At 43.2% G+C, this 13258-nt stretch overlaps 1 protein-coding gene across 6 annotated transcripts in view; it reads left to right on the top strand.

Moving 5' to 3' along the window:
* The window catches only part of ARMC9 (armadillo repeat containing 9), a 149258-nt gene that overhangs the window by 18299 nt on the left and 117701 nt on the right, over positions 1 to 13258 (top strand). For 5 of the 6 annotated variants that reach the window (XM_049614706.1, XM_049614705.1, XM_049614703.1 and 2 more), the window contains 2 exons: positions 4344 to 4436; positions 6131 to 6155. The exons of the other annotated variant lie outside the window; for it this stretch is intronic. In XM_049614706.1, coding sequence (XP_049470663.1) covers positions 4344 to 4436; positions 6131 to 6155 — 118 coding nt within the window. The remainder of the gene's footprint in view (positions 1 to 4343; positions 4437 to 6130; positions 6156 to 13258) is intronic. 6 annotated transcript variants of the gene reach the window in all.

Here is a 13258-nt window from a genome sequence, read left to right as displayed (position 1 = left end):
AACAACTCTGGAAAATCGTTTTCTCTTCATACATTGCCTCTTCCCCGTTCTCTTTATGATCTTCTTCTGGGTATCTGATTAATCTACATTTAATCTACAGATCTGATGAAATCTGCATTGGACTTGCTCATTCTGTCTTCTGTGTCTATTTTTTCCTCATTAAAAAAATTGTGACAGAATACACATAAAATTTGTCATCTCTGCCATCGTGAAGTGTACAGTTCAGTAAGTGTCAAGTATGTTCACAATGTTTGCCCTCCTTGTCCCTTAACATCTCATATGTCCCATCTTGTGATCTCCGTCTGGGCTGTATTCTGGGTGATTTATTCACACCTATTTTCTCGTTCCCAGATTTACCCATCAAACTGTGTCCAATCTGTTCTTTAATCTCTTCATTGAATTTGTAATTTCAATTATTTTTAGAGTCTTTTATTCTTTGCTCATATTTTCAAGTCTCTCTCATTTCTTTACCATATTAAACATTTGTTTTATATTCTTTATCTGTTAATTTTAATATCAGGAGCCTTTGTAGATTTGATCCTGCTGTGTTTTGTGTCTTCTGCTTCTCATTCATGGTTCTTATTTCTTTAAAAAAAAATTTTTTTTTAAGTTTATTTATTCTCAGTGAGAAAGAGAGCATGAGCAGGGGAGGGGCAGAGAGAGAGAGAGAGAGAATCCCAAGCAGGCCCTGCACTGTCAGCATGGAGCCCCATGTAGGACTTGATCTCAGGAACCACGAGATCATGACCCAACCGAAATCAAGAGTCGGGTGCTTAACCGACCAAACCACCCAGGTGCCCATCCTTGTTTAAAAAAAAAAAAAAATCAGTTATTTTGAGTTTTGATAATGAGTTTATTTTATGTGGGACTGGTAGGGATTTTTTTTGAGGCCTGCGTGCAGTTTGATTCTTTCAGAGAAGATCTGTGTTTGCATCTCAGTCATCTAGGGCATTACCAACCCAGGATCATTTTAAATTAAATTCTTTGTTCAAGGCTTTGGGAACCACCCAGGCAGTGTCAGTTTAGGCTGCAATTTTTTTTTTTTAATTTTTTTTTTTTCAACGTTTTTTATTTATTTTTGGGACAGAGAGAGACAGAGCACGAACGGGGGAGGGGCAGAGAGAGAGGGAGACACAGAATCGGAAACAGGCTCCAGGCTCCGAGCCATCGGCCCAGAGCCCGACGCGGGGCTCGAACTCACGGACCGCGAGATCGTGACCTGGCTGAAGTCGGACGCCTAACCGACTGCGCCACCCAGGCGCCCCTAGGCTGCAATTTTTAATGGGACTGGTTTGGGTTATGAACTTTCACATGAAGTTTTTCCTCCCTTCTACCTAATGTCAAGGTCAAGACAGGTAGACTTCCTTGCTGTCCCCTTCTAGGAAGTGGATTGATTCGTCCTTGAATTTTTCCTGATGGTATAGCCCTTTGGGATCCCAATTAAAAAAATTTTTTTAACATTTATTTATTTTTGAGAGACAGAGACAGAGCATAAGTGGGGGGGGGGGGGGAGCAGAGAAAGAGAGACACACACACAGAATCCGAAGTAGGCTGCAGGCTCCGAGCCGTCAGCACAGAGCCCAACGCGGGGCTTGATCTCACAAACTGGAAGATCATGAACTGCGCTGAAGTTGGACGCTTAGGCAGCTGAGCCATCCAGGTGCCCTGGGATCCCAATTTTATGTCTTCTTTTAGGTTGTTTACTGTGAGCATCTGGATCCTATTGTCTTCCGTCTTGTGACAGCTCTTAGAACTGAAGTTGAAGGTCTTCAAGACTCTGGGTTATCCTTAGAGTGAAAACTCACTTTTAGCCTCTGCCTTTCCTTTCATGCCACTCAGGGATGCATTTTATAAGATGCTTTATTTATCCAACTCTTTTAGTTGCTTTCAGTGCTTTTTCAGGTTGTCATTTCTGCTGAGCTGCCAGAAAAGGAAATTCCTTTGTAGCGACTGTAGTGAGCTCTTTTCAGCAAACTCAGTTTGTCAGTGAGCATCTCCGTGCAGAAATACTTGGGTATTCCTCTAATGATTACTTCCAGAAAAACTTTTGGGCGCTTATATAGCAAGAGCCAAGTTAAGCTTAATTAGTGAAGACCGAAAGAAATGGAAGGAATTCTTGTGCGCCCTGTGAGGGGGAGAGAAGGCAGCGGGTAAGCGGGTAGGCAGTGAGCTCTGCCCCCTGCCCCCCAGGAATAGCCCCACTCTTACTCATTTCATATATTAGGGTTCTGGGCAAGATTTTGAGTGATCAGAGGGCTTTGCTGTTGGGAAAAAACAAGTCAGACAATCACTCTAGTGTAAAGTCCACATTCTACAAGTGAAGAAACTATGACACGAAGAGGGTGAGTGGCTTTGTGCAGGCGGTACAGCAGAACCAGCCCCGTGCTTCCCTCGTCCCATGGGAGCCGGGGAGGCAGGTGCCCATTGGACTTGAGAAACGTCCTTGTTCTCAAACAGAAGAATAAGAGCAGTCAAGAAAAAAAAAAAAAAATAAGGGATTTATCGCCCAAAGAGGTTCTATCGCAATGTTATTTATCCCTGTCATTAGCAGAGCATCATAAGGTCAGTAGTTAAGTTGGAAAGACAGATTTGTTTGTTATGCAAAATAGTAGTCAGCAACAGAGCAATTTAGCTGCAAGTCTACATGTCCCAAAGGTTTTGTTTTGTTTTGTTTTTTAAGATGTCTTGATTTATGTTGACCAACATAGCAGTCCTTTCCCGTGATTCTCTCCTGTGCGTTGAACACAGAAGCCTCGAGCTGCGGCACGCTCTGTCAGCTTCCCGCGGCTGCCGTGACAAAGGGCCACAGAGTGGGGGCTTAAATGGCAGAAACTTCCTGTCACAGGTCAGGAGGCCAGAGGTCTGAAATCACAGGGTCGCGCTCCCTGTGAAGCCTCTAGGGGGAGGCGCCTTCCTTGGCTCTTCTGGCTTCTAGTAGCTTCGAGTAGTTTCAGGTGTCCCTTGGCTCATGGCAGCATATACTCCAGTCCCCAGTCTTTGCAGGCCCATCTTCTCTCTGTGTCTGTGTCTAAATTTCCTTCTTGTAAGGACACTGGTTATGTTGGATGAAGGACCACCCTAGTCCAGTACAACTCATCTTAGCTAATTACATCTACAGCAGCCCTCCCTGTCAGTGACCTCACATTCTGAGGAGGTTGGGACTTCAGCGTATCTTTTTAAGGGGATGTAATTCAACCCATAACACACATTATAAATAAAGAGATCGTGCCATGTCAGGGATTTACACAACCTTAATTTTTAATTTTTATTTATTTATTTTTAATGTTTATTTGTTTTTGAGAGAGAGAGAGAGAGAGCATAACAGGGGAGGGACAGAGAGAGAGGGAGACACAGAACTCGAAGTGGGCTCCACGCTCCGTGCTGTCAGCACAAAGCCTGATTCGGGGCTTGAACTCAAGAACTGTGATTATGACCTGAGCCGAAGTCAGATGCTCAACCTACTGAGCCACCCAGGTGCCCCTACACAATCTTTTTAAAATATAAGAGTATTTTTTCAAAAAGCCAGATGATGCCCCGGGTAGAATGGGTGGGGTGGGGGGTGTGGATAAGGACGATGAGCTGGGGGTGGGGCAGGACCTAAGAGGTAAGTAGATACGAAGTTTTAAAGATATTGCTTCTTTTCTGTGGAGCTTCTTGGTTTGGGTGGTAGATATTCTTGCATAAAGGTTATAAGGAAAATTGTCCTGAGAAAGATAATTGCTTGTCACACTTTTACTACTTAAGTCCTTTCCTTCTCAGTGAGCATTATTTGAGATAAATAATTATTAAGGGACAAGTCAAACTAAAAGTATATCATAATTCTTGACGTGATGCGGTATTTAAGGCAGACAACAGCTTCTGTCTTTTTTTTTGTTGTTGTTGCTATCTAGATGAAATTTATGGAAATGAGTCTTTTTCTTTGGGAAACTTTTAGTAACTTAGTGATAACTGGGTGTGCCTGCCAGCGCCTTATACACTTAAACTATACTGAATTCTTCTTGGCATTCAACCTAATAAGGTTATTTGTCATGCCTGTGTTTAAATCACATGAAATATTCAAATCATGTACAGGGTTCTTTTTTCCTTGTTTATGAAAGAACTCTGTTCTTTCTTCCTGCTGTGGGTATTTGAATCTTTTATAAAGAATTGGTCAGATGTCCTAAAACCTATTTTTCGCAGCATCACACAACAGCCAAGGCATCTGCTTTTGATTTCAGTAACTGTGTTGGATAGGGTTATTTAAACCAAAGGCCACACACAATTTGACAACGCTGTTGGCATTTAATGATGTAGTGCTTTATTATTTTTCTTTGTGTGTGTGTGTGTGTGTGTTTTTTCTTCAGGATTCTTGGACTCCAGAATTAAAGTTGAAGTTGGAAAAGTTTCTGGCTTTAATTTTTAAAGCCAGTAACACGCCAAAGCTTTTAACATTATACGTATCCTTTTGAAGCAGATGGAGACCCTCCCCCCCACCCCCCACCCCCTACCCAGGGCCCTGGAGTAGCGCACTGGCTTAGGTTGCCTCATGAATAGGGATAATTGATACTGTTGCTTTCATATTTATGAGTTGTGTGAAGCATTAATGGGAGAGTGTGTCAAGGCACATAAAGGGAATTCCAGGTAGAGGGAACAGCACATGCAAAAGGACTGAGAGTATATTTGGGAAACGACACAGAATTCAGTATTGCTGGAACGGGAGAGAGAAAGACACTAGGCAGGGCCGGCACAGAGATTTGCGTGAGGTCTTGCAAGTAATGAGGAGCCTTTGAAGCATTTTAAGCAGGAGGATACCATGCTCATATTTACATTAAAAAAAAAAAAATCAATCCTTGTATTCCTGATTATAAAATTGACCATAATTTTTATAGAAAATTTGGAAAGCACAGAAATGCATTTGTATACATACATATACCCAGAAGTACGTAATGTTTAAGCATACATACCTGTCACGTGTGTATTCTTAAATATTTTTATCAAACGAAGAGAGCATTTCCGCATTTCATTAAATATCCTTCGAAAACAGGTTGTTTCCTCAAAAGTTTAAACACAGAGTTACTGTATGACCCAGCAATTCCACTCCTAGCTGTGTACCCCGGGGAGCTGAAAACATGTCTACGCGGCACCTTGTATACTAATGTTCACAGCAGCGTTACTCAGAACAGCCAAGAAGTGAAGACAACCCAAGTGTCCATCAAGGGAGGAATGTATAAATAAGATGCATAGATAGTATTCAGGCTTGTAACAGAATAAAGTACTGACCCGCTGCAACGTGGACAGACCTCGTAAACATTCTGCTGAATGAGAGAAGCCACACATGACAGGTTGCATGTTATATGATTCTATCTGTATGAAGGGTCCAGAAAGGGCAAAGCAATAGAGACAGCAGATGAGTGGTTGCCTGGGGCCAAGGAGGGTAGGTAAACTGGGGAGGACTCCTAATGGGTACAGGGTTTCTTTTGGGGGGTGATGAGAATTTACTAGAATTGATTGCGGTGATGGTCGCACAACTCTGTGAATAGACTGAAAACCGTTGAAATATATACTTGAAATGAGTGAGTTATACATGGATTATGTCTCAGTGAAGCTGTTACCAAAAAAATTAAGAAAACCCAAACCAAACAAATACTTTGCCCTCAGTCATGTGGCCGGGTGTGTGCGAGCTGAGATTTGAACTCAGGCAGTCTGGCTTCAGAATCTGTGATCTCAGCTACTGTGCTCTGTGGCTGTCTTCCCAGTCTCAGTGTCCTTAGGGTAAAGCTTTAGAATGAAGGGGCAGAGTTGAAGGGTACGAGTTCAGTTTCCTTTTTAGTAGAATGTTCAGTAGCAGTGGGGAACGTCTTTTGAAGGGGGTCAGGAGGCCGCTTAGGGGGCTACCGAACAGGGTAAGACTTGCATGCATGCAGCAGTAATTGAGCTAGAGAAAAGATGATTCACTTGAGAGTGAGCCTCCAAGTATGACAAGTTAGTACCTGTCTCAGCTATATATATAGCAACATTAGGAAACGGCCTTTACTCTCCTGAGAATTGCTTTTCACCTTGCTAAGGTTTTCTCAGCTTGGCCACACAACGTGAAATACCGTGAGTACTTTATCTTCATTGCCTGTTTTCCTCAACTTCTTTCTCATCCCAGAAGGAGAATGGACAGAGTAACAAAGGTAAATCATGTAGATTAACATTTTTTTAATATTAACATTTTTAATGTTTATTTTTAAGAGAAAGGCAGAGACAGCATGAGCTGGGCAGGGGCAGAGAGAGGGAGACACAGAATCCGAAGCAGGCTCCAGGCTCTGAGCTGTCAGCACAGAGCCCAACACAGGGCTCGAACTCACAGGCTGCAAGATCATGACCTGAGCCGAAGTCAGACGCTCAACCGACTGAGCCACCCAGGCGCCCCTAGATTAACATTTTTTAAAGAACAACTTGGCCAACTCAAGTTTTGAGCAGTAGGCTAGGGACAGAGATGGTGAGAATTTGTGCATTTGGCAAACATGGGCTTTAAAAGTCTACATTATTTTTTAATTTAAAAGATGAAAGTCTAAATATCTACGAGGTATTTTGTGATCAAGTTTGTGATTCCTTGAGGCCCACTTTGCAGGACGGCTGGCCTTAGCTACGTCTTGTGTATCAGGTGACTAAGACCCAGAGAGATGAAGAGAAGAGAACCCAAGCAATGTCCTGAAGGGATGGGGCTGCAGCCCAGCCAGAGACACAGAGCAGCATGGGTGCCAGAAGTATCATTTTAGGAACTTCCACTTTTACCTTGAACTAGTCTAGTGGGGTCTTATTTACGTAGCAATGGAACACCCATCTAGAAGCATTTCCATTTTTTTGCATTCAGTTTAGGAATTCCAGCCTTAAGGTTTTAGCATAAAAAGATGGTTTTCCATTATTAGTCTTTTTTTTTTTTTTTTTGCTAGAACTATCCCATTTTTCAGTAAGGCAAGAAAAATTCAGTTAATATGAAGTCAGTGGCCACAATTGTGGTGCTTTGCCTAAGTTTTGTCTTTGATCCTACGTTACAAAAAGTGCTTAAATTAACATTGGAAAGGGTGGATGATGATGTGTTTCATGCCTTTGTGAGTTTTGGTGGCATAGTCCTCAGTCCCCAGCAGGTGGAGTGTTACCACAGGAAACAGCACATTTGCCCTTCTCACAGCAGGGCAATGTTAGAGAGGATCTCAGAACTTCCTGTCTTTGTTTTTCCACGGTCTTTTTTAGAGTTAAAGTTTTGTAAAACAAAAAAAGCTGGGGGTGGGGTGGGGTGTAGGGTTAGTAAATTATTTATCTCTTTGCTTTCCAACACGAGGAAGGCGGGTTCAGCTTCAGATGAGGAAAGTCTGAGTGCTTCCTTTTGCCTTGTACAGCCTTGCCTCTCCCCCACCCAGCAGTCCTGCTCAGGTGAATGGTCCTGCCAGCTGCCCCCCCCCCCACTCCTCCCACCCCCCCGTAGCTCAGAGGGACAAGCCCCACGATCCTTCACTGGGAAGCATCAGTCCGTGCCTGAGCACAGAAGAGCTGGGCCACAGATGTGGCCTCATGGGGTCAACATGGAATCCTCTAAGGGTCACCAGGCTGTGGCCTTGGAGCTCGCTGAGGCTGCTCTGTCCCCAGTAAAGTTGTGCCCGAGTCTGAGTTCCAGCGGCTCTCTTCAGGCCCTCAGGCCTGCTCCCTGAAGAGTTAGTATGGTTCCCAGACCAGTTTTCTCATGTTCAGAACAGTGGGTATTCTTTTTTTTTTTTTTTTTTTTTAATGTTTATTTATTTTGAGAGGGAGCAGGGGAAGGGCCAAGAGAGAGAGAATCCCAAGCAGGGTCCACATGGAGCCCAACATTGGACTCTTTCCCATGAGCTGTGAGGTCATGACCTGAGCTGAAACCGAGAGTCAGACACTCGACCGACTGAGCCACTCAGGCAGGTGCCCCAGAACAGTGGGAATTCTTAAATTGTGCCAGGTGTTGGGTCCCACCCTGCAACTCCTGGAAATGCACCCTTGCCCCCCCTATTTCTGTTTCTGTTGTGACCTAGCAAACCATCTCAGGCTTAGTGGCATAAAACAACAATGTCCACTTATTATCAGCATCACCTTGCCTGGCCTGGAACCGTGTGCTTAGGCATTTCCCCCTGGCTGTCTCGTGGGTTCAGGGGAGCCATCCCCAAGGCTTCCTCACCCATGTGCACCTGGTGGCCAGTGCTGAGGCGCCCGACTGGAACGCCTCTGTGACCTGGGCTTTCTTGTGGCATGGTGGCTGGGTTCCCAGGATGAATGTCCCCAGAGAGAGCCCGTGGAAGCTGTGTCACCTTTTCTAAACCAGCCTCTCGAGGAACTCTGTGTCATTTCTGCTGCAGTCTCTTCATCAGAAACAAATTCCTAAAGCCAACTCACATTCAAAGGAAGGAGAATGACGTTCCACCTCTTGATGGGAAGGAGTGTCAAAGATGTGGCCGTCATATTTTAAAACCACTACCCCACCGGCATCCTTTGAGTTTCAGAAAATCGCCCTAGTTCTCCAGTAATCCTCGTTCAGACTCGGTCTTTGGACCCCTAGGCACTGGCGGAGGGAAAGTGGTGGGAAAACCTCCCTCATTCCTGAGTCTCAGCCAGCCCTTGTCACCCCAACATACCCCGCAGCTTTTGAGGACAACTTTCTGCCAGGAACCAGTCCTGTCTCTCAGAAGTGGCCCAGTTTTATGGATAAAATAAACCTGGGAGGGAGGGGGAGTGTAAAGGGAAGAGCCTGTGTTTTTCTACAGATCTTCCCTTCGGATTTCAGCAAGGAGACCAGGGTGTGTGAGCCCTCTTTAGGTTTGATTTTAATTGAGTTTTCTGAGGCTAGCCAAGCAGAATGTCGGTGGAATTGAGCCTGGCAGGCGCAGCGTGTGTCCGTGGCTGAATAAGCCCCATGATGCAGTATTGCCATGGAGATCAGAGGTGAGCTCCACAGGGCACTGGTACCAGGGGCTCAGGCCCAGGCCCCATGTCGTGACAGCCCCTTGTCACCAGTTTGTCCCCTCCTCCCACAGTTACTGCTGCAGTGACCACAAGGCGCAGACATGCTCCCAGTTTTTTTGAATTCTAGACTTAGGTGTTGTTTTTTACATTGAATGGTTGGGCAATATCATTATTCTGCGTATCTTGAGAGGAAGGTTTCATGAGTAAGATTTCCACAAGCTTTTGAAGAAGGCAAGAAGAGTGCTTGGAGTGGAAAATTCTCTCAAAAGGAATTACATTTTAAAATGGTACTTAGAATAAAAACTCAGGTTGGAAATACAGCATATTGTCTTACTATTTTACCTAGCCATCCAAAAAAAGGTACAGAGGGGTGCCTGGGTGGCTCAGTCAGTTAAGCATCTGACTCCTGGTTTCAGCTCAGGTCGTGATCACCAGGTCCATGGGTTTGAGTCCCTCGGTGGGCTCTATGCTGATGGCACAGAGCCTGCTTGGGATTCTCTTTCCCTCTCTCTCTGCCCTTCCCCTGCTCGCATGCGCTCTCTCTCAATCAATCAATCAATAAATAAATAAATAAATAAAATAAAATAAAATAATAATAAAAAGGTATAGAAATTGTATCTTTTAGTATTTCTGCCATCCATTGATCTGACCTCTTCAGAAAATGAGCAACTGACTGTTTTTCTAGAGTTTAGAGCCCTAAATGGTATTTTTAAAATGATGATCTATATTCATACATCTACATCATAATTTTCTTTATTCGGTACTCATGGATTAGCAAAATAGCAAAGCTGATTTATATCTGAATACAAAGAAGAAAGAGTATGTCATATTATAAAGTTAGAGTGATTGATTTCAGATTTTTAGATGTTAGAAAAGTAGTTCCATGTATTTAAAATATATCATTTTGTCTTGAGCAACAAAGGGGTCTCTAAAGTTAAATCTCATCCACTCTTTAAAAAAAAAAAAAAAAAAGGCAACATATTTAAAGTAGAAGTGTTGAGAGACAACTTGATGGCTTGGCCATGGAGGGAGAACTTCATCACTTTTGTTAGTGTTTCACTGGATGCTGGAATTACCGGAAAACTTTCTGTGACCTTAACTGACATTCTTTTAATTGTATATATCTCTTTGTTTAAAACTAGGGAAGTACTTCTTTGGACTTTTGTACAAATTATGTAAGTAGTTGTGAAATATGAAATAACTCAGTTTCATTAATATAACCTGGGATTTCTAGTAACACCTCTCCACTCGAAGTTGAGCTGTTGCACGGCAAGGGATCTTGGCTTAGTGGTCCTTGTCTCATGAAACTTTTGAGAAGGAAAAAAGAGTCAAAGTTCTTTTTACTCTCAGAAATAAAGTTGAGATTCGGCTTGGAGCTGGAGCCGAATCGCTTAACAGTAATGGCCAGGTCCTGTTTGTAGCCAGTTAAGGTGTCCTCTGGGTGACATCTTTGTACCACAGGCTGTTCTGTCCAATGGTGTATTTGAACTGGTCACAGATATTTCAGCCCAACTGCCCACTTCTCTCCTTTCTGTGGCTTCTGGCAGTTAGGTATTTTTCCTCAGGTGTGCCATACTTTGATACTGTCATAAATTCCAATTCTGAATTCCTAAGGCAAAAGTGTCACTAGTAGTCCCTTACGTTTAGTTAATTGCACAGTGACTTTCTGAGAATTCCTTTGTGCAGTCCTCTTTCGAGGGGACAACTTTGGACACTTTTTTTTGTTCTTTTTCTTTTCCTTCCTTTCTTTCTTTCTTTCTTTCTTTCTCTCTCTCTCTCTCTCTCTCTCTTTCTCTCTCTTTCTTTCTTTCTTTCTTTCTTTCTTCCTTTCTTTCGAGAGCACAGCAGGGGAGAGTGGGAGGAGGCAGAAGGGGGAGAGACAGAATTTTGAGCAGGCTCCATGCTTAGTGCCGAGCCTGACGTGGGGCTCGATCCCACGACCCTGGGATCACAACCCAAGCCAAAATCAAGAGTTGGATGCCCAGCTGACTGCACCACCCAGGTGCCCCAATTTGGGGACTTTTATATTGATGATTTGTGAGGTTATTTGCCCCGGTTAATGGGTTTTGGGACTTCATCATCTGCTACTTGGTACATGTTAAGAAAGTTTGCACAGGTACTCTAATAGTCATTGCCATGAAGTAGAATTATGACTATCCTGTAGAATTTTTATAGTTGGATGTTCTGGTTTATGTAATTTGGAATTTTGTACGTATGAAAAAGCCTTAATACTATTTAGCATAGGAAGATGGTAGTGACTCCTTCCTTCTCCCTAATAATATTTAAGAAAAAACTTGACAAATGATTTCCATAGATGTTTTCCAAAGTTTCAAGTGCTAGATGTAAATTCATGCCAGATGACTTTTTTTTTTTTTTTTTTTTTTTTTTTGAGAGAGCAGACGGGGTGGGGGGGGCATGATTGGGTAAGGGGCAGAGTGAGAAGGAGACAGAGATTCCCACACAGGCTCCGTACTGTCAGCACGGAGCCCGAAGTGGGGTTCGAGCTCACCCAGTGCGGGGCTTGAACTCATGAACCATGAGATCATGACCTGAGCCAAAGTCAGATGCTTAACCAACTGAGCCACCTAGGCACCCCATGGCCTGAGAACTTTTTAAAGTTATCTTTTAATACTGAGATTTGAAGGATGCTAAATAATAATAGTAATATTAGTTCATTATTATGTGATATTTGAGGTTTTAATAGTTAAAATATTTGACTTCTACACATAATTGTAATTGAGATACAGTTCACGTGTGATCCTCATAGCTATTTAGAACACAAATTAAGAGGAATAGATAATTTAGGACAGTGGGGCTCAAACTTGTGATATGCATCAGAGCCATTTGGAGAGTTTGTTGACAATATGGTTTCTCAGTCCCCACCCCATATCCATAAAATCAGTCTCTGAAGGTGAGGCTTGATTATCTTTACTTTTGGATGATTCTGACGTTTCAAATTTTGCATACTGCGCCTTTAGGGTTTAACCCCTGGTTTTTTCAAGTTGTCTACTTGTATGGAAATATATTTAGGAAATCTTTGACCCCTTTCCATAATAGCTATTACTTATTGATTGCCTCTTGTGGGCCAGAATTGTGCTAGGCACTTTGAGTATATCTGTTCATTTAATTCTCATACTAACTTGTTTTTTGTATGTGTGCTTTTTTTTTTTTTTTTTAGGTTGAAGTATAGTTGAAATACAGTGTTGTATTAGTTTCAGGTATACAACATAGTGATTCGACAGTTCTGTACATTACTCAGTGCTCGTCAGGATAAGTGTAGTCCCCATCTGTCACCATACAATGTTATTACAGTATTATTGATTGTTTCCCCTATGCTGTACAATCCTCACAATAACTCTTCAGGGTCATTATCATCATCCCCGTTTTATAGGTTAAGAAATGAGATCAGAGAAGTTAGGCGTCTTGCCCAAGATTATCCAGCAGAAAGTGGTAGAGTAGCCGCTTGAGCCCAGGTCTTTAGGGTTTTCAAATCTCTCGGTGCATGGATGAAATGTGTTCTAAAATGATGACAGTGCCCAATTAGGACAAGAGTAGTTAACTTGGGTTTGGGGGCATCGTCATTTCCTTCCGTCCAAACTTCGCCTTCTGGGAGGGGGAAAAGGAAGATGGGCCAAAGGAGTGCTGACACTGGATAAGATTCGCTATTCCGGCTGTGACCAGGGTGGCTTGGCCATCAAGTGCTGTCCCTGGTGCAGCGTCCCAGAAGAGAACCCTGGAACCTTCCAAGGCTGCCTGCTCTAGGGCCCAGTGGGGTGGTTTGTGCTTTATCAAGCTGGCAGACCGAGCACCTTGAATCTTGTCTAATTCTGGATTCTAGCTTTCTCAGCATTAGGCAAGTAACCTAACCTTTACCGAAAATGAAGAGCTGGCCTGCAGATACGGATTACCTCCAGACAACCTCATGGGGCAAACAGAGGAAAAGCTGTAGGTTTGCTTCACCCAGTGTGTGAGCTGGAAGAAATACTGAGTTTGTGTCTTTTACACGGAGAGAGCAACTACAAGAAATTGCATGGGGCTCAGTCAAGGAAATAGATTGTGTGAGGAAAACCAGTGACGATTCAGTTGAACTACTAGAGACCAGAAATTGAGAATCAGTGGTCACAAAGCACTTTGTAATTAAATGTGTCAGGAAATAGAAGTAAAGTGTTTTTTTTTTTTTAATATTTATTTATTTTTGAAGGAGAGAGAGACAGAGAGTGAGCAGGAGAGGGGCAGAGAGAGAGGGAGACACAGAATCCGAAGCAGGCTCCAGGCTCTGAGCTGCCAGCACAGAGCCCGATGTGGGGCT

The sequence above is a fragment of the Panthera uncia genome (genome assembly GCF_023721935.1).
Source record: "Panthera uncia isolate 11264 chromosome C1 unlocalized genomic scaffold, Puncia_PCG_1.0 HiC_scaffold_3, whole genome shotgun sequence".
Taxonomy (NCBI): Eukaryota; Metazoa; Chordata; class Mammalia; order Carnivora; family Felidae; genus Panthera; species Panthera uncia.
Note: the sequence above shows the minus strand (reverse complement) of the source record. Positions and strands in the feature narration are given on the sequence as shown.